This window comes from Recurvomyces mirabilis, assembly GCF_035927965.1.
Source record: "Recurvomyces mirabilis strain CCFEE 5264 chromosome Unknown scaffold_6, whole genome shotgun sequence".
NCBI classification, from domain to species: domain Eukaryota; kingdom Fungi; phylum Ascomycota; class Dothideomycetes; order Mycosphaerellales; family Teratosphaeriaceae; genus Recurvomyces; species Recurvomyces mirabilis.
In genome coordinates, this window is record NW_027041940.1 from 125867 (window position 1) to 148396 (window position 22530).

At 52.4% G+C, this 22530-nt stretch overlaps 9 protein-coding genes across 9 annotated transcripts; 5 read left to right on the top strand and 4 right to left on the bottom strand.

The window, feature by feature from the left end:
• Nucleotides 1-441: 441 nt before the first annotated feature.
• On the top strand, nucleotides 442-2568 carry LTS14_002816 (uncharacterized protein; the record flags this gene model as incomplete). Its single annotated transcript, XM_064835521.1, has 1 exon — nucleotides 442-2568. One exon carries the CDS (start codon nucleotides 442-444, stop codon nucleotides 2566-2568), a length of 2127 nt encoding a protein of 708 aa, XP_064696571.1.
• Nucleotides 2569-2750: 182 nt separating this feature from the next.
• LTS14_002817 (uncharacterized protein) lies at nucleotides 2751-3672 on the bottom strand (the record flags this gene model as incomplete). The annotated part of the gene is made up of 3 exons (XM_064835522.1): nucleotides 2751-2909; nucleotides 2965-3551; nucleotides 3624-3672. The coding sequence occupies 3 exons, from the start codon at nucleotides 3670-3672 to the stop codon at nucleotides 2751-2753; spliced, it is 795 nt and encodes a 264-aa protein (XP_064696572.1).
• A 997-nt stretch (nucleotides 3673-4669) lies between these two features.
• LTS14_002818 (uncharacterized protein) lies at nucleotides 4670-6579 on the top strand (the record flags this gene model as incomplete). Its single annotated transcript, XM_064835523.1, has 4 exons — nucleotides 4670-4910; nucleotides 4964-5389; nucleotides 5440-5576; nucleotides 5632-6579. 4 exons carry the CDS (start codon nucleotides 4670-4672, stop codon nucleotides 6577-6579), a joined length of 1752 nt encoding a protein of 583 aa, XP_064696573.1.
• A 348-nt stretch (nucleotides 6580-6927) lies between these two features.
• LTS14_002819 (uncharacterized protein) lies at nucleotides 6928-9638 on the bottom strand (the record flags this gene model as incomplete). The annotated part of the gene is made up of 2 exons (XM_064835524.1): nucleotides 6928-9393; nucleotides 9465-9638. The coding sequence occupies 2 exons, from the start codon at nucleotides 9636-9638 to the stop codon at nucleotides 6928-6930; spliced, it is 2640 nt and encodes an 879-aa protein (XP_064696574.1).
• Nucleotides 9639-10584: 946 nt separating this feature from the next.
• On the bottom strand, nucleotides 10585-12613 carry LTS14_002820 (uncharacterized protein; the record flags this gene model as incomplete). The annotated part of the gene is made up of 5 exons (XM_064835525.1): nucleotides 10585-10607; nucleotides 10661-11937; nucleotides 11996-12177; nucleotides 12231-12270; nucleotides 12327-12613. 5 exons carry the CDS (start codon nucleotides 12611-12613, stop codon nucleotides 10585-10587), a joined length of 1809 nt encoding a protein of 602 aa, XP_064696575.1.
• A 785-nt stretch (nucleotides 12614-13398) lies between these two features.
• Nucleotides 13399-14979, top strand: LTS14_002821 (uncharacterized protein; the record flags this gene model as incomplete). The annotated part of the gene is made up of 3 exons (XM_064835526.1): nucleotides 13399-13760; nucleotides 13817-14899; nucleotides 14952-14979. The coding sequence occupies 3 exons, from the start codon at nucleotides 13399-13401 to the stop codon at nucleotides 14977-14979; spliced, it is 1473 nt and encodes a 490-aa protein (XP_064696576.1).
• A 736-nt stretch (nucleotides 14980-15715) lies between these two features.
• LTS14_002822 (uncharacterized protein) lies at nucleotides 15716-16667 on the top strand (the record flags this gene model as incomplete). Its single annotated transcript, XM_064835527.1, has 2 exons — nucleotides 15716-15759; nucleotides 15815-16667. 2 exons carry the CDS (start codon nucleotides 15716-15718, stop codon nucleotides 16665-16667), a joined length of 897 nt encoding a protein of 298 aa, XP_064696577.1.
• Nucleotides 16668-17259: 592 nt separating this feature from the next.
• On the top strand, nucleotides 17260-18617 carry LTS14_002823 (uncharacterized protein; the record flags this gene model as incomplete). The annotated part of the gene is made up of 2 exons (XM_064835528.1): nucleotides 17260-17927; nucleotides 17978-18617. The coding sequence occupies 2 exons, from the start codon at nucleotides 17260-17262 to the stop codon at nucleotides 18615-18617; spliced, it is 1308 nt and encodes a 435-aa protein (XP_064696578.1).
• A 1442-nt stretch (nucleotides 18618-20059) lies between these two features.
• Nucleotides 20060-21946, bottom strand: LTS14_002824 (uncharacterized protein; the record flags this gene model as incomplete). Its single annotated transcript, XM_064835529.1, has 4 exons — nucleotides 20060-21211; nucleotides 21268-21391; nucleotides 21448-21642; nucleotides 21702-21946. 4 exons carry the CDS (start codon nucleotides 21944-21946, stop codon nucleotides 20060-20062), a joined length of 1716 nt encoding a protein of 571 aa, XP_064696579.1.
• Nucleotides 21947-22530: the final 584 nt, after the last annotated feature.

The window sequence follows — 22530 nt, forward strand, 5'->3', positions numbered from 1 at the left end:
CCAGACGCGGAAGACGTGAAATAGATTTGTTTCACATCAAATGATGGAACGGCTGCTCCGTATAGATGTGGGCATGAGAGGTTGATGCTTTGTGGCGAATGCCCGGCCAGGTGGCGAGGTCACGTTCTCATTCTCTCGATGGTGTACGCTTGGATGGCCTGATGTGACGATCGATGGCGTATGGACAAGGATGGGCGCCCGAAAGCACATCCATTTGTTAGGAGTGAGTGATAGCAAAGTAGTACTGTAAGCATCTCTCACGTAGACCTTTGGCGCTGCCGATAAAAGTGGAAGGCGTTGCTATGGAGATGAGAGTATTCTCTTGGCGCGGGGCGACTACAACGCGCGCGGCGCTGAGAAGACGGATCTCGAAGCTCGCGTACACGTGCAATTCTAGCATAGCAGAGAACAGAGGACAGACATACGGAACATTCGGAAAACATGGAAGCCAGCATACTCGACATCATCGATGGTCCGCCCAGCTCGCCGTTTGTGACGGAGGTGGGGGAGACGAATAGCAGAAGCCCGAGCAAGCAATGGCAACAACAACCCACCACCACCACCATTGGCATCGACGAGGAAGATGAAACTCGAATGGCCACACCGCAGAAGCCGGTCACATCATCTATGGATGTAGTAGAAGATAAAGAGAATGTGCCTCAGGATGAACCAACCGCGACACTCGGCAAAATGTTCGCATCACCCGAAAAGCAGGCCACCCCCGAGCGCATCCCACTGAAGCGCACCACGCCTGAGCCCGCGACCTCCGCCAAGCCAACACTCGAGCGTCAACTCAGCTGCGACTCTGATCTGATGCCGCCGCCGCCGCCCTCGTCTCGCAAGGCCACACCCAAGAAGACGCCACTCAGGTCCTCGCGCAGCGGCGCCAACACCCCAAGACCTCTTAGTCGAGGTGACTCTTACGAACGAACACCCAAGACTGATGTATCAGCAAGTGCATTTCAAGCTGGGCTTGATATGCGCGACGCCCAGGCACCTCCACAGGACATGACCAACGTGGATGATACATGCTTCAGCACCTTCTCAGAGATCCCAGAAATGACCATCTTTGCTAAGCTAGGCCAGTCACCCACCAAGCGAGGAGACATGCTACGGACACCGGGTGGCAAGACTGATGCCACGCCACGTACTACTCGCAAACGTCTGTCTACCTCCCGCTCGCCCTCACCCACATCACGTCGCCAGAAGACACCAGCAGTCCAGAATGCAGATGGCACCACCAGCTTCCTCATCGACTTCACGCAGCAGATGGAAGGCGTCAACACCTACCGGCCTGCGTCTCCAGGCAAAGCTTCTACCGAGTCCAATCTCCTCCATTACATCAACAACCAGCGCTCGCCACAAAAAGGACGCCACTCCTACGCCACACCGAGCAAGCAAAACAACAACATCCTCAATCTTCTTGACTTTGAGCTTCCACCTGCACCGACACCACGTTCGGTGCCCACCATCACAGTCCGTGAGCTCGAGAGTCTGAAGTCAACCTACCTTTCACAAATCTCCAGCCTGAAAGCCACACTATCAGGTCGTGAAGCAGAAGTCGAAAGTCTCAAGCGAGCTGTAGGAGATGCTGAGCGACGCGTCGGCGAAGCGCAAGAGTCTCTCCGCGATGAAAAAGGCAGACGGGAGCATGTTGAGCAAGAAAAAGCGGAATGGGAGAAGCGAGGTCGAGAGGTAGAATGTGTCCTAAGCAGTGTGAAGGAGGAAGTCATGAAAAGCGAAGTCGAGAAGGAAGAGCTCCTACGCAAAGTCGAAGACAGTGAACGTAGAGCCGAGGACGCCGAAACCAGAGCCGTAAAGGCAGAGGAGCGCTTCGCCGACGCACTTGCCGCTCGCGCTGGTAATACTGGCGAAGGGGATAGCGGCAACAGCACAGAAGACCATGTCCAACGTCTCGTCTCCGCCCAAATCGACGCCAAGATCGAGGCCGTGAGCCGCGAACTCCACGCCGTATACAAAGATAAGCACGAGCGCAAAGTCGGGACCCTGAAGAAGAGCTATGAAGCTCGCAGTGAGAAGAAATGCGCTGAGCTTGTAAGGAAAGTAGAGGGGCTGGAGAAGACGAATGAGGAGTTGCTTGCGGCACGGGACTCGACGTTCTCTGGTCCGGTTGTTTCTGATGCAAACGATGGTGCAGTAGCTCTCAAGACTGAATTGGAGGAGCAGAAGGCGGCCCTCGCGCGTATGGAGGAGGAATGTCTCACTTCCCGCCATCAGCAAAATCAACTTATGCGAGAATTGCAACAGGAACGGATCGAGAAGGGCGATCTGGTTGCTGCGGTGGATGAGATGTTGGCGCTGCAGTCTGAAGGCGGGACTGGTGCGGGGCCGAGGCAGGGTCAGGCAGCTATGAGTGTCGTTGAGGATTTCCGGAAGAGTATTGGGAGGCCTTCTGGGCTGAGGGCGCCGGGTCAGTTGGGAGCAGCCCAGAGTAGGATTGGTGGTGGGCCTGGTATGTTGGGGAGGAGTACGAGTGGGGGGAAGTCGAGGCTTTTGAGTAATATTGAGAGGATGGGGAGGACGGGGAGTGGGAACTTGGCGGAATAGTCGTGCTATTCGTCGTATCGAGGACCGATGGGAACCCCCAAGAAGGCTTCAATCTGTAACACTAGCTAGCTAGCCTTCTTGTTTGCATGAGTGGTGGGCGTTGGTCGACTCGAAGATACCTCAAACATTGGACTTTTTGTGCTTTCCGGACGATCGATCGTGAGAGGAATATTTCTGCTATGTTATTGGCATGTATAACCTCCATCAATCACCAACCCCTGTCCCGTCATGAAACTCGACATCGGACTCGCGAGGAAGACGATGCCGTCTGCTATCTCCTCCATCTCTCCTAACCGCTTCTGCGGCACTTTCTCGATCTCCGCGTCCATTACGCCGCCGGCCTGTTGGACAGTCAGTCGCATGGCAAAGACAACCGTCATCGGGAATGCGGCTTACAGTAGCAGCCTTAAGCAAAGGTGTCCCCACATAACCCGGACATATAGCGTTCACCCGAATCCCTTGCTGCGCATACATCACCGCATCCGTCTTCGTCAACCCCATTACCCCATGTTTAGACGCTGTATACGCCACCGCCGGCGTAAGCGGCGAACTCGCCACCAACCCCAACATCGACGCAACATTCACGATCACGCCTCTGCTCCCTCTCGGGCCCGGGTCGATCTGGTTCTGCGTCAGCATCTGACGAATCTGAGCCCGTTGACAGAGCCAGACGCCGTCGAGGTTCACGCTCATGGTTTTGCGCCAAGATTCGAGGGAAAGTGTGGCGGTTGCCGCTTCGCCGCCTATGCCGGCGTTGTTGACGGCTATGTCTAGCCGGGAGAACTTGGAGATGGTGGTGGCGATGGCGGAGTCCACGGATTTCTCGTTACTGGTGTCGGTTTCTAGGGTTAAGATCTCTAGGTCGGGATACTTTTGGTTGAGTTGGGCTTTGGTGGTCGCGAGGTTTGTGGGATTGATGTCTGCGATGGCGAGTTTGCGAATGCCGTGGGCCGCGAAGGCGTAGGCTGTGGATTGGCCGATGCCTTTGATGTGGTATTGAGGTTAGGAATCGTGCGTATGTGACTTTCATTTGCTAGGTTGGTGTATGTGCTCACCAGATCCTGCGCCTGTTATGAATGCTGTGCCTCGTAGTAAGGATGCCATTGTGAGAATATGACTGTGTGTTACGTTGCTGCTGCTGCTGCCGCTTGTATTGATAGCTGCTTGTGCATGTGCTACTTTGCCACTTGACTACCCGCACCTCTTCTCACTCTCACGCAGCAAGACTCCAACCTGGTACACAAGCTCTCACGGCTCGAGCAAACTACACAAGTCATGTTGACCGGACTAGCGTTGTTCTCCACGCCATCGTAAACTCAAGATCCCTCGAGACGGCTCTCGTATCTGCACGGTCGTGCAGGAGGAAGTCAAAGCCAAGGTCTGGGGAGCGGAGTATAAAGTGGGACGGTACCTGATTAAGAAGTCCCGCTAGCTTAGCTACTCATGAATCATGAGATGCTCGGGAGTCGTTCTCCGTGAAACAAGGTTCGTGGGCGTCTCTCTTCTCCACCAAGCCTAGGGTAGGTAGGCGAGTCCAGACGAAGGTGGTCTGTGGCCCTCACCTGTGGGCTGTCTTTCCTGATCCATCGTGGAGTCATCATTCTAATGGCGGTGCCAGACCAGGAGCTCGATGTCCCGACTAGCAAGGACGAAGCTTTGATAGGCTGGGTTCAGCCAGACGAATGTGGCACATCCTGATCCTGTGCTTATCCTGCATCTGTCGGTATCTAGATGCTTCCGAGCGAGTATGCAAGCGACCATGCATAGCTTGCAGTCGACGCTCGCTCCAGACAATCTACCGACCCCATGGGCAGCAGCCATTCCTGTCTTGACGTTGACTCGCCTTCTTACCCTCTTCCTCTCCAGACTTCAGCAAGCCACGAAACCTTCTTCAAGACAATCGCGTGGCCACGTGGGAACCTACAAGGCTAAGCAGATCCTGAGGCCCGATCTGACACAGACTGCTACATCTCCTACAGGACTGTGTCTATATCGTTGATCATCTGCACAACCAAGTCTGTCGATCTTCGCCATCTCCATCCCTTTCACCATCTTAGCTTGACCAAGGGCCATGTCATATAACGAAAAGGACGTTGTCACGATGCAAGACGATATTGGCTCTCGCCATAACAGCAAACACCATGAGGATGATGTTGTCATCCACAATGACACCTTCGCCATCAAGCGCGAGGCTCTGGGAGATGACCTTCCTCCAAATTACTGGCGATCACCTGGCTTCATTGGCACTGTTGCCGCGCTATGCTTCGGCAACATCTCCAATTACTGCTCATGGGTCATGCCATCGAACTCGTTAGCACTCATCAATGCCACCTTAGGACCAAGTACATACAACAGACATGGGAAGCAGAATGCAGTCCACTAATAGTGTTACCAGGCACAAACATCTCATGGGTTGCACTATCCTACACACTCGGTCTCTCCATTGGCTTCCTGATCGTTGGCCGTCTATCAGACATCTTCGGTCGACGATGGTTCTTCATCGGGGGCAACATTTTGGCTCTCGTCTGTGGTATCATGGGCGCCGTCGCCAAGGACATCAACACCTTGATCGGAGGAAATCTACTCGGAGGTCTGGCCGGTGCAGTGCAGATCTCCTTCACCGTCGCCATTGCAGAACTCGTGCCGAACAAACATCGTCCTCTGTGGATCGCAGCCATCTTCTTCAGTAGCGTACAATTTGCCGTCTTCGGTCCCGTCATTGCACAAGAGCTTGTCCTGCATACTGGACCTGGATGGCGTGTCAATTACTACATGAATATTGCGGTCGCGGCGGCGGCGGTCCTATGCTTTTTCTTCTTTTGTAAGTCCAGTTCGATCATTTCAGAAAGGGCGTTAGGCTGACTGGGCCAGATCACCCACCGACCTTCGATCTGCTCCACGAAGATCGATCCAGAATGCAGCAGCTCAAGAGACAAGATGGTGTTGGCCTTGTCTTGTTCTGCGGTGGTCTCATTCTGTTCATCATGGGTCTCAGCTGGGGTGGCACAGTAAGCCTACAACGATATATGAAAGCCAAAAGCCAATGCTGACGACATCTCGTAGACATACCCATGGACATCTGCCCACGTAATCGCCACGATCGTGGTTGGCTTCCTCACGCTAGTGGCATTTGTCCTGTGGGATGCCTATGGACATCGCGGCGATCCGCTCTTGCCACTTCACCTGTTCAAGACCCGTGGCTACCTCGCTATGGTCCTCACTGCTATGGTCGGAAGCTGTGTATACTACTCCATGAATGTCCTATGGCCCTCCCAAATCGCCTACCTGTTCGTCGGCTCTGCAACACATAAAGGCTGGCTAGCTTGTACAGTCGGTGGCGCAACACTCCTGGGCCAAATTGTTGGTGCTACGATGTGCCAATACATCAAGAAGTCGCGATACATTCTTATCGGCGGTACGCTCTCCTTGCTAGCATTCTCGGCCGCCATGATCAGCATCAGGCCTGGTGATGAGACCAAGGGCGTCGCCCTTATGTTCATGGCCTGCTTCTCGGTCGGGATCATTGAGACGTGTTCGCTTGCTCTCGCACCACTGGCATTACCTTCTGAAGATATTGGAGCAGCACTTGGCGCCTTGGGATCTATCAGATCAGGCGGCGCGGCTGTGGCTCTCGCCATCTATGTGACGATCCTCAACAACAAGCTGATGAAGCTTATACCTTCATACGTCGCGCCCGCTGCGACTAATGCAGGTCTACCGCAGTCCTCCTTGCCAGATCTGTTCAAGGCGCTCACTGCTGGAAACCTTACCAACGTGCCGGGCATCACTACGCAGATCGAGCTTGCTGTTGGCGCAGCGAATGCAGAAGCAGCTGCCGATTCTTTCCAGTTTGTCTGGTATGCCGTAGTCGCCTTCGCTCTCGTGGCTGTTATTGCTGCATGTCTCACGGTCAACTACGGAGACTACTTGACTGATAAGGTTGAGAGGAAGCTTCATGGAGTAACAGTTGAAGGCCACCATGGCCAGACCGCTAACGATGAAAAGGTCTAGGCAGATTGAGAGTCCCATGTAATCTTTCGTCTATTCTTTCAATAGTTCTGTCTGACGAAGAGCAACGACTCTCTTTAATGCTTACAATGACGATGTGTATCATGTGTCCTTGTCCACTTGTTTCTGGTGATTTCAATCGAATTGCATCCAGGCACTCAGCACTTGTTCTCCTGTTCGCCGTTCACGTCTGAGACTGCGATGTCATCGTTCGCTTTCGAAGACGAGAAGCTGGCTTGGTAGCTCGTAAGAGTTCACTCTTCGTGGACAGAAGTCGGAAAAAGGATGTTGTCTGTAGAATGCGAGCTTTGGCACCAGTTTTGTACAGTAACAGAGCACCTATGCGCCTCGCTACCCGTTCATAATACCACCCATTGGTGGTGAAGTATAGTTATGTAACTCTGACCTGCCCCTTGGTGGAAACCCATCAAGATCATTTGCAGCTTCGCCAGTACCAGCATGCCACCTGCTCCAATCATCTTCCGACGGCAAGCCCAGGAAGTCCATCATCTGACTATCTGGAACACCAGGTAGACCTGTCATAGATGGCATGACTGGGAAATCGTTGCTGCCGAAATCGCTTCCCATCCAGTCATTTCTTCGAAGAGGTGAAACCACATTTGCTACTTCTGGTGCTGGTAAGAATCCTCCCGGCTGAGCAAACGGCTCGTTGTTGTGCACATTGGGCCAGCCTGAAAGTGAGCCCTCGGTTCGAGGGGTGACTAGTGGGAAGTCGCTATGGCTTTGGACTGGCTGTGATGCTGTACTGGCATCACTTGCCCGGTGCTGTCTGACTGTCGCAGACGGTGGATGCATGGCTTTGATCTTTGTCGACTTTCGGCGTTTCATGATCGGTCGCTCTGAACCTGTCTCCACTGCAGTACTGTCTCGACGAGCTGGTATAGATGACGCTGCCGAGCTTATCGTCTTGCCGGGGCTGATAGGACCGCCTCGCAGCTCGATCATGACAGCGTCCAATACTGCTGCCATGCGCTCTGCCGGTTGATAGCCATAGGCCATGTCCTTCATCGCTACCTGTAGGACTTCAAGGTATTGCAGATTATTTGTCCGATCCGCCGTGTCCGGTATATATGCGAGCGCGGCGATGAGAGCAGTGGCAGCCGTCCCAGCGTGTTGCATGCCAATACAGAATATCTGTTTGCCGTCATATCGTTGGCGATGCTGCCAGAAGATACGTGCCATCGTCACCGCAGATTTCGTACAGATCGCCCTGGATGCCTTTGAGAAGTGGCTATCCAACGCACTCACGCTGGGATCTTCTGCGTCCGGGCTACCAGAATCGTCGTAGCGAGCGAACGGACGGTGTAACAAGATGAGTACAGCGTGATATTGTTGGTGAAGCAGATAGAAGGAAAGAGGTGCTGACACTCGATTCTCCTCGGTGTAACGTAAATCTTGTGGCAAGCGGACTGCCCAATTATGTAGCTCACGATCAATAGCCGCCATACGGAAGTACGCAGATTGATCAGGACTTTGTCGTGTTGCATCTAGGTTTCGATGCTCTGCAGTCTCCACGATTTTGCCAGCAATCTCCATCAGGTCTATCAATGCCTCATAGATCCTGGTATTCAAGCTTTTGGCAGGACCAGCTGGCTTACAGGTACCGAGACGCTCAAATTGATTTGAAAGAGAGTATATCTCTACATCGGCACATTTGATGGTCGTTGGTCGTCCCAGAAATAAGGACCAGTATCTATCGTAGATGATGCACGCCCATAGCGTCATGCGCCGGATGTCGATTTCGCGTCCAGTCATGCCACTCTGGCTGCTGTCAAGATGCAGACCAATATCATAAGCCAGTCTCATAGCCATGCCAGCGTACATCCATCCGACATTGTCTCTCCCCACACCAACCTCCGAGTCGCCCAGAATGAGAAGGGCTGCGACAGAGGGTATACCACCTGGTCGTTCTAGCTCAAGATCCAGCATGTATTTGGCTTCTCGGTGCAGTGTGCTCTCCCTGTCAGGCAGCGCGATACGTTGCATGTCCGGTCTGTCCTTATCCGAGAAGCGGAAAGCCATAGCAAGTATACAGATGTGCAGAAATCCAGAGTAAAACTGCGTCTTTCCGTGTTCACGATCCTCTATGAAAGCCTCCTGGTGGACTACGTGCAGTACACCGTTATAGTGCTCCCAAAAGAGACCCATGAGGTAGTCGTGCGTCTCAATCGGCAAAGTCCGGATGACTCTCTCGGCTCGTCTGGCTTGCTCTACTGCTTCTCGGCTCTGTTTGACGCTGTCGACTTCCAGTTCCGAGTACACATGCGAGTTGACAGTAGGACCAAAGTATCTCAATCGGCCGCTGATCTGGTCAAATGACAGATGACCACGGGTAGATAGAAGTCTACTCACCAGGCCCTGGTTCTTGTCGTCGATTGGGGTGCCCTGTGGGTTATCGATTTCGCCACGATCTCGTTGGCCTTCTACGCTCATGGCTGACCCTACATGTGAGCTGCCTTCGATTGCGTCCTCGGCAACACTCTCCGGACTAGTCTGCTCGATGATTGTGTTTTCATAATTGTAATTCGTCGAACGCTGCGCCGATGGCTGTCTGACCGGCGACTGTTCGCCATCCGGATACATGCTTCCGCGGGTAGTCTTGGGCGGGTAAGTGACACTTGGTGGTTCAGCGCCTCGATCCTTGAGCATAGACTCCAGTATTGTCACTCGATCGGTTAATGTGCTAACGTAAGCTCTAGAAATCGGTCGTCGGCGCTCGTCGTCGTTCTTGATCACACAGTCCTGGCCAGCTCGTTTGCACTGCACGCATTCGCTATCTCCCGCGGGCACAACGCACTAGAGCCAAGTCAGCGTACGTGACGTGGTGCTATGCCGGGGCTCGCATGTCGGAGTGGTGGAAGACTGACTCTAATACGTCTTTCTCTACACGTCGAACAAGCGACACTCGCACGATGTCGAGACTTCTGACGCTTGGATGAACTGCCACCTTGCTCAGATTCGTCTTGTCCTTGTACCTCGTAGTTGGCAGGTAGCGAAGTTTGAGCCACTGGAACGTTCTGTTCGAGCACAGACTGCTGCATGGTGAGGTTCCCAACGTAGACCTGTTTTGCAATATCACCAGCTCTGTCAGTACAAATAGCGGGCTCAGTAGGCTGGGGAGAGGCAGATAGCAAGGGAAGTTTTACTATGATCTATGCAAAAACATCAGCGAGGTGGCACGCATAATCTGCGGCTCCGGTTCGTTGCCCCGAACCAGACCCTGGTCCAGGTCAGGCGAGACCTGCACCACTAGTCTCTTGAGGGCCAAGAGGGCCCGAGTCAGGCGAGAACGGGGTTGTTGGAGACCCCGCACATAGTCGGCGAACCACATGCGGTTCGTGGAAGAGAAGAGCTCGGTTTGGAGTGTCCCGTGCCCGCCACAATTTCGGTATCGCAGTGCGTTGAGCTCAGTACCAGCAGGTGTAGCTTTTTGACACGAGACGAGGGTCAAGGGCCGTCGGCGAATGGAACAGTGACAATGAGTGACACATTCATGGTGGAAAATGTACACTTCTCGGAATGTATGGCCGATCTCCAGTTGTGGGTGGAGACAGCCTTGGCGACCCGCCGCACATGACTCGGGCAGATTAACTCTATATTAATACCGGCACATCCGATTTGCTTTCAGAAGACTCATGCGCGGAGCAGAATCGAGCTGTGATGCGTGGCAGAAGCTGTAATTCGGACGTGTCCACGACTTGCACAAACTTTGGGACGCCATATCACCGATCATTTGGCCCTCCTCGTCCCAGTCCCACCTGAAGGAGTGAAAAAGTCACTTGTCACAGGGCTCAAAAGTTCATTCTAAATGTCGGAAACGATCTTGCATCGCGAATAGGGTCTGCAAAAGTGGCCTTCCGTATTCTAGTGAAATGTGAATGGTGTCGGGTCGAGTCGATGCTAGCTACAAAAAATTCACCGTACAATATCATGACCCCTCTACGCCTCAATCTACGATGCGTCAACTCGATCGGGTGCCACGTACGCTTAGTCCACAGTCCATTCGTGATCTGTTGCACTGTTAGCCTCATTTTCAGGAGAACGTCTTGGGATGACGACTTACCACTGCTCCTCATATACCTGCTCAAACCATCGACATCCCGATTCGCAGTAGCCTTCACATCACCATTCCCCAAGAATGCGAACCTGTTCTTGTGCCTCCATCGGATGTTGTAGTCCTCCATCCTTGGCTCTTTGATAGTCTTCAAGAAGTGGATTGTCGAACCGGGCCAAAGATATATCCTATTCTTGACCTTACCATCCTTGAACCACGACCGACACTCTTCTTGCCATACCGTCGTCTTGTGGAACTCATCGAAATGTGCATAAATATCATCAAGAGCTTCTTGCTGGACTTCGATGGCTTTGATGGCTTCTGTCTGGATCTTCTTCATCATCTTCACGGAGTACTCGATTGTAGTCTCGATCGACGGGAGGAGAGTGCCGTTCGACCAGGTCGCTCCAGGCCCGACGATGGTGTAGTAGTTGGGAAAGCGTGGGGCGCTCACTCCAAGATAGAGATTAGGACCATTGACCCAATCTTCCTGTATCGTCTTTCCAGCGGCGTTCACCACTCGGAAGGCTGGCTGGAAGGCTACCTTGAAGCCAGTCGCACAAACTAGCACATCCATCTTATGTACCACACCATCTGTTGTTTGGATGCCTTCGGGTACGACTTTCTCAATGCCGACCATGATCGGCTCCACGTTGGGCTGTACAAGCGCTTCTAGGTAGCCATCTCCCGGTGAAATTCGTCTGCAGCCAGGTGACCACGTCGGGATAATGAAGTCCTTGAGTTCTTGGTTGCCAGGTCCCATTCTTCGATTCATTTCATCTGTGATCACCTGTCTGAACTGCTTTGAAAGATCAGAGTCTTGCCTGTACATGCCGAACAAGCCATTGATCTCAGCCTCGATGCCTTTGCGAAACTGCAGATGGAAATCCTTGTCTTCCCGGAATCGTTGCTTGTCGGCGTCTGTGAACTCGTACTGTCGCATGCCTGGGTCAACGTCCTGCCCCTTTTGTACGCTTGTGAGCGCAGCAGACCCAAATGGCGGGCTGATCCAGGTAGGTGATCGCATGTATGCTTGCACCTTCTTCGCCACCTTCTGGAGCTGTGGCACGATCTGGACGCTCGTGCTGCCGTTGCCAATCACGCCAATGACTTTATCATCAAGATCGATACCGTGATCCCAGCTCGCGCTATGCATCTTTGGACCAGCAAAATCATGCAGGCCTTCTATGCTTGGCCATTGCCAGTTGTTCAGGATACCGGTACCGTTTACGACAACGTGTGCCCAATCATTCCACGTTTCCTTCGTGTTTTGGTCCTCAATGGTTCTACAATTTCAATCAGGTACTGGCAAGGAGTCTGGACAAGCACAAGAGCTGTACTCACATTTCCCAGATGCCCTTATCCTCGTTCCATTTGCATTCGACCACTTTGCTGTTGAGCTTCATGTACTTCTCGCTTCCATGCCTTTTCGCAAAGCCGACAAAGTACTTCTGGATCTCTGGACCATAAGCGAAGAAATGTGACCAGTCCGGATTTGGGTCCCAGGTAAACGTGTAGTTATGACTCTGTCATCATCAGTATATCTGATGTGTTACTGGAAATAATCTGCTATCCTTACCGGTATGTCACAAGCAACACCAGGGTAGGTGTTCTCATACCTGAGAAGAATGTGAGCATTCCCATAGTCTTCAAGAGGGCTACTACCAAAGCTCACCATGTGCCACCAAACTCTTTGTTCTTCTCGAACAACGTCAACTCCCAGCTTCCAGCCTCCAGCATCTTCCCCATCTTGTATGCAAGACATAGTCCGGAAGCTCCAGCGCCGACACATGCTACCCGTAACCGTCGAGGTCTGCTATGATATTGGTCGAGAACTTGATAGGGCCCGTCCGCCGTCGGCTCTGGATAGTCGTAGCTCTGCGCCACTCCATTGATACCATTAACGACGCTGGGCATGTGCGATTGGCCACCAGATGGCGGAAGACCGTTCGCTTGATGCATTGCGGCAAAGAAAGCAGTGCTCGGAAGATGGTATAGCAATAAAGGAGCGGTAGACAAGCCTCTCTCGATGGTAATGGCAGTAAACAGGTCGATATGAGGATGAAGTCCAGTACAACACAGTGCACTAGCGCTACTATCCAGCGAGAAGAAACATGTGATAAGACCTACTTATTCGCGCGTCTCGAGTACCGCGTTGGCAGAAGTAGCAGCATCAGCAGCAGCAGCTCCTCCTCGGCCTAGAGATGGGACCAGCCAAGAGCAGGCCTACCGATGGCTTTCCGTAGAAGCAAAGGCAGAACATGTCTAACCCTGCACGCCTGATTCTGGAAGCCGTGTATTCTGTAGTGGATGCACGATCATGCGGGGTCCAAAGGGTGGTGGCGACAGCGGTTGAAGGTAACCGGTAGAGAAGAGAGCTGGGAGAAAAAGTTGGGGGTGCGCCAACGCGCGCGCACGTGACTGTGTCTTCGGCACCTCTTTGCGTTCTCGCCACTTCGGCTCGATCTTGCTCATGCCCGAGCTGTTTCTGGTCCTCTTCCAAGCTATTCTGAAAAGCTATTCCGATCCACACACGACTCAACAAGTCTTGCTAGAGCGAACTGATCGACTCGAGAGCATCTCCACATGACGGTCTACGGATCACCAGCATATGGACCTGCGTATGTGCGTAAGCTCAAAGTAGTGTCAAAGGGAAGTTTTGTTTACGCGTCTCGATTCCTTACTCTCCTTCACGGTGCTACCATCATACTATTCTCTCCCATAAGCTTCATATCAATATCACAACCATGGGCGAATTCGAATTCAGCAGAAGCAAGCTGCCCAAACAGCTCGTCATTAACAACGAATATGTCGACTCGAAGAACAGCAAGAAGCTTACCGTACACAATCCTAAGGACGGTAGTGTAGTAGCAGACGATGTACCCCTAGCAGGCGAACTGGATGTCGACGAAGCAGTGGCAGCAGCAGAAAAGGCCTTTCCCGCGTGGAAGGCTACTCCACCAGCCAAGCGAAGAGACATGCTTATGAAGTTCGCGAATCTGATTGAGAATTATGGCAAAGAGCTTGGTGAGCTTACTAGGGTGACTCTTGGAGCACCTTGGGGTTCATTCGGCGCATTCGAGATCAGCTTGTGCGCAGAGACACTGCGGTCAGTTGTAGTTGAATCTATGACCGATGATTATGAGAGCTGACTCTACTATACAGATACAATGCAGGCTGGTGTGACAAGTTCGCTGGTGAGGCTTATCCACATGAAGATGGTTTTATCAAGATTGTGCGAAATGAGCCTCTTGGTGTGACTGCTGGAATTATCCCCTGGAACGCTCCCATTGGCAACGTCGGTCTCAAGGCTGGTCCGGCGCTTGCTACGGGTAATTGCTTCATCCTCAAGCCGTCAGAAAAGACACCCTTTGCTGGACTAGCACTTCTACCTCTGATCAAAGAAGCTGGGTTTCCACCTGGTGTGTTCCAAGTCTTGACTGGTGATGGTTCCACGGGCGCCCTTCTTGCGAGCCATATGCGTGTGCGGAAAGTATCCTTCACAGGCTCGATCCCGACTGGCAAGCGCATCCAAGAGATGGCTGCCAAGTCAAACCTGAAGCGTGTGACGTTAGAGCTGGGAGGCAAGAGTCCAGCCGTGGTATTCGACGATTGCAACCTCGACAACGCGGTGACCTGGTGTGTCAATGCCATAACAGGTCATAGTGGCCAGGTCTGTTTTGCCGCGTCGCGCGTCTACGTCCAAGAAGGCATCTACGATAAATTCATCGAGAAGTACAAGGAGATGTTCGCCGAGCGGACAAAGGCCGTTGGCGATCCCGACGAGGAGTCCACGATTCTTGGGCCACTGGCAGACGACGCCCAATTCGATCGTGTATCAGGCTTCATCAACAGAGCCGTGGAGCAGAAGTCGGGCAACAAGCTCATTGGTGGTGAAAGGATAGGCGACAAGGGCTACTTCATCCAGCCAACGATCTTCACCGACGTCAAGCCCGACTCTGAGATCCATACACAGGAGATCTTTGGCCCAGTGTCCGTGGTCAGAACGTTCAAGACAGAGGAAGAGGTAATGAAGATGTCGAATGATACAGAATTCGGACTCATGGCTGGTGTATTCACGCAAGACATCAACAAGGCGATGAGGGTCGCCAGCGAATTCGAAAGTGGTATGGTAGGTGTCAACTGCATATCTCTTATGATGAACCAGGCCCCCTTTGGTGGCTCAAAGCAGTCTGGTACTGGCAGGGAAAGTGGTATTGCGGCTTTGAGGGCGTTCACAGATCCCAAGTACGTCGTCCGTCGAATTGTGTGTCTTGGCGTCATGCTGACAGACTGGCAGAACGATTATGATCAACATGACCTATTGAGGATTATACTGCAGACATCTCTGGACTGGTATGATGCTTTGAGTAGACAATTGTACTACGACGATGTCAACCTTAAAACCCCGTCTCGTCTCGTCTCGTCTCAGATGTGATGCCTAATGTTTGCCTTACTCTTCCCCAGGCTTTCTCCAGATTCGGCTCCACACGATTTCGAAAAATACCCAAGCTCCCTCCAGCAACGGCCAAAAGTGGCTTAGAACACCTCCTCGTGATCAAAATTCGCCAATCACAACGAAGTACATGTATACTTCGCAAGCCCAAGCGCCTAATTGAGTGTCGAGCCCGTTTCGCTGCTACGTAGCTGACCACGCGGGGTAGGTTACGAGGTCAGGCGGACGAGGTCTACCTACTTGCCCTTTTCTTCTCGTCGTACAACGTCTTCCTTTCCTTCCCGCAAAGCCAACAACTACTTCCTACCCTCTCCGCTCAAGTACTTCCGCGAGGTACCTCGTTTACTCCCACAGCACGTGTCGCCTGAACTTTCCCAGGGCCCTCCCAACAGACTCCTCATTACTCAAGCAGCTATCCCATATCTTGCACGACTCGCAAAGATGTTTTCATCCAAGGTACTCTTCTCTGGCTCGGCCTTGTTCGCCACCACTACTGCCTTCAGCGCTGCTTGGGTCTGCTACGCTCTCCCAGCCCAGCACAACAAAGTCGGCCCTTTCAACTACCACCGTGTGGGTAAGGTGACACGCCGGTTCGGCGAGCGTGTACCATGGCGTCGTCTTCCCAAAGCGCTTTGAGCGCTTTGATCACTGGGTGAGTAGTGATGATTTCCTGTCGTTTACTATAAGCAAGACTGACAGCAAAACAGTGGTTCCAGTGGCATGGGCCTGGCGGTCGCACAGGCTCTTGCAGATCGAGGTTGGTCGGTTCATCTCGTGGACCTCCAAGGACCTCTGCAACAAGTGGAAAACGCGACCTTCCACAAAACAAATGTCACAGACTACGACTCTCTTGCTTCCACTTTCCAGAAGGTTTTCGACACGGACGGGCGTTTGGATTTTGTCTTTGCAAACGCTGGTATAGTCGAACGCTTCGATTTCTATGAGGCTCATCCCACTGGCAAGCCGCCACCACCACCGAATCAGCTTGTCGTCGATATCAATCTGAAGGCGGTAATCAATACTAGCTGGCTGGCTCAGCATTATTTCCGGCAGTCCAAGCAGAGCGACAACAAGAATCTCGTCATGACCGCCAGTGTTGGTGCGCTGTATCGTTGCCAGGTGTCGCCGAGTTACTGTGCTACCAAGCATGGCGTACTCGGCTTCATGCGCAGTATAGCGCCCTTCTACTACCAGAACAAGGACATCAGTGCTCGCGTCAATGCCATCTGTCCCGGTACTGTCAAGACCAACCTCCTGGATCCAGCGGCCTGGGCGACCTTTTCCGACGACGTTTTCGTCCCGATCGAGAAGATTGTTTCAACTGTTCTCATGCTCATCGACGGACATGATGTCGATGGTACTGGCCTCGATGGCAAGCCTCTTGCTGGTGCAAATGGTGTTAGTGCGAACGGTTCTACTGCTGGTGATGGCAAGTTGTACGGCAAGGCTGTTGAATTGTCTGGCCGGAAGCATTACTATCGAGATCAAGTCGCATACTGTGATGACCATATGGCTAAGTGTATGCTCGCTACCGAGCGAACTAGTTACAACGAAGCATGAATGACACAGGTTTTCAAGTCACTCTGTCTCAGCTCCTGTCGTCGTTCATGTCTTCTTGTCGAAATACAGGCCATGCTATCAGGTGTCTTCGCGTATGCACCGGCCATGGTGGAATTGCCACCGTCATGTTTGAAGAAGACTACGAAACCGTCTGACTCGCAAACTTGGAGCAACGGGGAATCGGAGTGCGCGGAGGTGATGAGCTTCTCCACCTGTCTCCGCAAAATTGACAAGTCGTTCTCCAAACCTTTTCCGACATGCACGTCTCGAGCTTCAGACTCCAGAGCTGCAAGCCGTGGCAACCATGCTACATATTGTTGCCGCAGGCTCGGCGTCTAGGTAAGTCAGACACCCGGCTTAGAATCACTCAGTACCAGTAGCCGCAATACCACTTCCATTACTCTCATCTTGTCTCTCACCATAGCCACTCTTGCCTCGTATATCCCAATGATTCAACCCTGCACCTCTCCCTCCCACCTTTACCAGCCTCTTCCACCCCCAAGCAAACGACAAGGCTCGTACGCCTACGTCAGACAGCAATCTACTCAGCACCTTGACAACATCCCAACTACACCACCTCCAGCCTATAAAGATGCCGTCAACGAAAAGACCAATCCGTATCAGTGGTGCCTCCGGAGGCTTCACGGATCGTACTAGAGCAATCCTGTCTCTGGCCCACTGCGACGTTGATGTTATCGTCGGAGATTGGATGTCGGAATGCACCATGAGCTGGCATGGCGCCGCAAAGGCTGATCTTGCTGCCAAAGGCGTCAGTGATGCTGATCGACCGGGACTGTATGACCCAAGTTTCATGGCAAATCTGACTCCTGCGCTGCCCGTGTTGCAGGAGAAGGGGATTAAGTTGGCTGTCAATGCTGGGGCTAGTGATACTGAGAAGCTAGCCAAGGTCATTGTGGAGGTTGTGAAGGAGAAAGGCATGGATCTGAAGGTTGCGTGGATTGAAGGCGATGAGGTTATGGAGGCCGTCAATAAACTGCTGGCTAAGGGAGAGAAGTTTGAGAATATCTGCTTTGGAGGGGAGCTGAAGGACTGGGGCTTCGAGCCTCTGGCTGCACAATGTTATCTTGGCGGTGCCGGCATCGCAGAAGCGTTTCGACAGGGCGCAGACATTGTGGTTTGTGGGAGAGTAGCAGACGCTGCACCCACTATTGGCGCATGTATGTGGTGGCATGGTTGGAACAGGGAACGGGATCTCGATCAGATTGCTGGATCGCTGATTGCCGGCCACTTGATTGAGTGGTGAGTGCTGGTGATCATACGACGTTCAATGCTTACTGATTATATCGTAGCTCATCGTACGTCTGCGGTGGCTACTATTCTGGCTTCAAGGACCTGTTCGACGGCTGTGAAAACATCGGTTTCCCGATCGCCGAGATCAACCAAGACGGCTCGTTCTTGATGGAGAAAGAACCAGATACTGGTGGTGAGATGAGCGTCGGAACCTGCGCATCACAATTGCTCTACGAGATCCAAGGCCCGCAATACTACGGCTCGGACGTCGTAGCGGTACTCGAAGGTATCAAGATGACTCAAGTCGAGAAGGACAAAGTTCTCGTCGAAGGCGTGAAAGGCGGGGCACCTCCGACAACGACTAAGGTCGGTATTACGGCCAAGGGAGGATGGCAAGCCGAGTTTCATTATATGCTCGTTGGTCTCGACCTGGAAGCAAAGGCCGAGTGGACTGAGCGACAAGTACGATATTCGATGGGCAAAAATGCGGAGAAGTTCAACGTTCTGAAGTTCACACTCAACGGCTATTGTCCCGATGACCCACGGAACCAGGATGTGGCGACCGCCGACTTCAGAGTCTTTGTGCAGACGAAGGACAGGTCGTTGATCGTGCGAGATAGCATGGAAGTGCCTGGCTTCAATCGTTGGTGTATGGAGAATTTCCTGCAAAGCTGTCCGTACGTATATCGTTCAAGGTAATTGCAATGTATCGAAACCTGGTACTAATGCGGAGCAGTGGCGCTACTATAGAGAACGATATCAGACAAAGTGCAGGCAAAGAGTTCTATGAGTATTGGGCAGCATTATTACCACAACAGGAGGTCAGCCACAAGGTGAATCTTATGTGGGATGGTAAGTCAATGGAAATTGCGGTACCGGAATCAGTCAAGGAGTACGGATATAAGCGAGAAGAGCGCCAATGGAGTTACGAGACGAAAAGTCCCGCCTCCCTAGAAAGCTTTGGACCAACAACGAGAGGGCCACTTGGTTGGGTCGTACTTGGGCGATCTGGTGACAAAGCCAGTGGTGAGCTTTCTCGTTACCTTGCTCGTTGGGTTGCAATTGACTAATAAACGCTAGATGCCAACGTTGGATTCTTCGTGCGGCAGGACGATGAGTACCAATGGCTATGCTCGTTACTTACCGTTCTGAAGGTTAAGGACCTACTTGGACCGGAATACAACGGAAAGGGGGTAGACCGATTGTGAGTACTAAGGACAACACTGTCGTGCTACTTTCGCTGACCCCTGAGCAGTGAGATTCCCGGCATCAAGGCTGTGCACTTCCTACTGCACGACCATCTTGATCGATCGTACAACGCATCAAGTACTTATGATGGGCTTGGAAAGAATGTCTGCGAGTACCTCCGAGCGAAGCATGTCGAGATTCCGAATCGCTTTCTTCGAGGCCGCTGCTCGTGGCCCTAATTTATCGAGGTCAACTAGGAAAATAGCGCGGCCCATAGATACGTCTTCTAAGTGTGCAGCGATACAGAAATGGACAGTCAAAACATCACTGTGGCGTCTGAGTATCCTATGTGTTCCACGAGAGATGTGAAATTGTTGCTACGTCGGCCGTCTCACACCAAACCTCAAGCACTGATTAGGAATCGACTCTTCTTGGCTACGTCTGACAAGCTCTCTCCTGCATTCTCAAGACAAATCAACTTCACGACCGCGTTCGATACGTGGAAATTACACTTGTATACGTAGCTGGCTATGCATACCCTCAAGTCTTGACGCTAGTCGCGCATGATCTATATCTTGTCATCCTCGGAAGGCGCTTTCCTTGAGCTGAATACCCTCCGGACATCATTGCTCGTTGGTCGGGACGCATATGTACGGGTGTAGAGCAGAGGGCACGGGAGGAGGGACTGAAGAGGAAGCGACCAAAGAGTAGAAGGAAGAAGTATTAGCTAATCACATCTACATCGAAGATTATAGTGTTGATGAGACTTGCTTGTCGCATGTATATACAAAAGTTCTGCGAGTATGTACAAATCCTCAAACAGCTGTCACAAAACGTCCACGCCGTCGCTAAGTACAAAGCAATCATGTTTCGGCCCACGCAGGAGCTCATAGAGATAGTTCGGTTCCACCCAGCTCGGCGGACACCTCTGTTGGATCCGTAATTTGCCCTCACTACCACATAGACCGCTCAATCTGCACATCGGTGTCATGTTTCTCTGAAGGATATGTTGTGTCCATAGAGGTCTCCGAGATATTGGCGAAAGACTGTACTTCGGTGGTCTTGAATTTCCTGGCAGAGACTTTGGCGTCGAAGAGGATATCGAGTTCTGCGTAGGTACGTCCCTTTGGCTCCGGCAGTCTGAAGTAGGTCCATGTCGCGCAGAGAATGCAGGAGCCGGCCCAAAAGAAACCTGCCTTTGCGCCCCAGTTCCACGATTGGGGATTGAGCATATGGGGAGTCAATACGTTCGCAATAAGCCCAGTAATGTTGTAGAGATTGCGAGCCAAGACAACTGATTTGTTGCGAAGGCGCGTGCTTGCCATCTCAGCAACGAGCGAGTAGCAGACTGGACCGACCGTAGCATCGTAAAGGAATGTGTAGATCAACATCATTGAGCCTATACCCCAGGAAGCTCCCGTGTTGGTTCTCGGTAGGATGCCGACACAGCCAATGACTATGAGCAAACCAGCAAGTATGATCTGTCCCCAAAGGTAAAGGGTACGACGACCGAACCAGCCCATGAGGAACCACGAGATGATCGTACCAACTGCGCCAAGTGAGTATTGGCCAAGTGAGAGACTGAAAGCGCTGGATACATCGAGTCCGGCCTGTTCGTAGAAGTAGGTGCTGTAGCCCATGAAGGCGGATCCACACAGCGTCTGAATGGCCCAAACGACGCAAACGATTTCTGTTCGTCGAAGATCGACACCACGGAAACAGGCGGCGTATGAGGCTGACTTAGTATGTGCCTTCTCGAGCTCGGTTGTGTAGATCATCATGTTAATAGTCTCGTCGGGGTCAAAATCAGGGTTGCCTTTCGCGGAGGTCAGACGTAGGAGACTGTGCTTTGCATCATCCTTGCGTCCTTGTCGAACCAGCCACCAAGGAGACTCAGGGGCCAGAGCCAGGACCACAATCAAAGGTACGGGCCAGATCCACTGAAGTCCATACGGCAATTTATAAGCGATTGGCCCCATCTTGTCTGCTACACCCTTCAGCGCCCCGCTAGCAAGGAACTGTCCGAAGACCCAGCACAGATTGACGTATGTGGTGAGGTAATGCCGTAGGGCAACAGGGCATACTTCGGAGGCGTAAGTGGTGGTCTGTATCTTCCATTAGCGAGCTGATACGACATGCCAGAATCCGAACAAGAACCTACGAGAGTCTGGAAAGCACCCCAGCTTATGCCGCAAAGGATTTCTCCGACGAGTAACATAGTCAAGTTCTGTGCGAAGAAGGCAAGGAAGATGCAGAGAATTATCCAGATGAGAGCCGCGATCATGCTATGAACCGACTGTCAGAGTATGTCATCGTCGAAGATGGGGAAGGGTGAACGAACGTCTTCTTGTAGCCGAATTTCTCGGCAGCGTAGCCAACAAACATCAAGCCAGCGATTTCACCGACCAGGGCACCATTCGAAAGGCCAGACTGCCATGCGGCACTGACAGAGTAGCTCCCATCGGGCTGCTCCTGACCATATCTTTTCTGAAAGGCCGGGAGTCCGTAAAGAGAATTGATGAGGACGATATCGAAGCTGTGATTTCGACCGTCAGCAAAGATGATCAGACCAGGAGTCAGAAGTGCGAATCGTACCCTTCCATAATAATGCAAGCCGAGATGGCAACCGACCAGGCAACGGCGCAAGGGTACAGCTTGAGACCCTCACGTAGGGTCATGCTGGTTTCGGCATTGGCCGCTTTGGCGGCATCTTGAGCGATATTCGTTGGCACTGCGGCCACATGGGTCATGTCCTCAGCAGCAATGCTATTTTTGCGAACGCTGTTCTTGCGGTCGCCATGCTGCACAATAACAGTGGACGGCTGCTGGAAGTCCGACATGTTGGACGAGTTGGATATCGCAAAGGGGACGTTGTCGAGTTGAGAGATGATGGTGGATGATGGGGATTGCAGTGTGGCCAGACATGTTCATACTTATGTTCACACAGATCCATAGTGACTTTCATGCCAGTCTTGTCCATGTGCCATAGAACAAACGAGGAAGAACGCCATCGGTCCGAGATGCGGCCAGTAATCGTCCAGGAGGATGTGAGGAGCAAGATTTGGGGTTGTCTCCAAGACCCATGGGGTACAAAGTACCTGGAGCTGGATGCGGAGTCGCGAGGTGATCTCGACGGTCGAGTATGGAGGGCAGAACCTTAGCTTGGTCGAGAAGTTGTCGGTCCGCGATACAGCCAATAGCAGTCACAATCTCCAGCTGTGCACGGACAGAATTTGCCGCCCAGAGAGCCACGCTTTGACGGACCGAGATGGCACTAATCACTGCTCTCGAAGTCGGACCGTCTGTCGCTCCTGCTCAATGTCGAGAAGCCGGACAGCCATTCGTGCCGGCGTCGAGAATGAACTGACCCATCTAGTCTCGCAATTGTGCTTACGATCTCTTACAGCATGTGTGGAGTTTACAA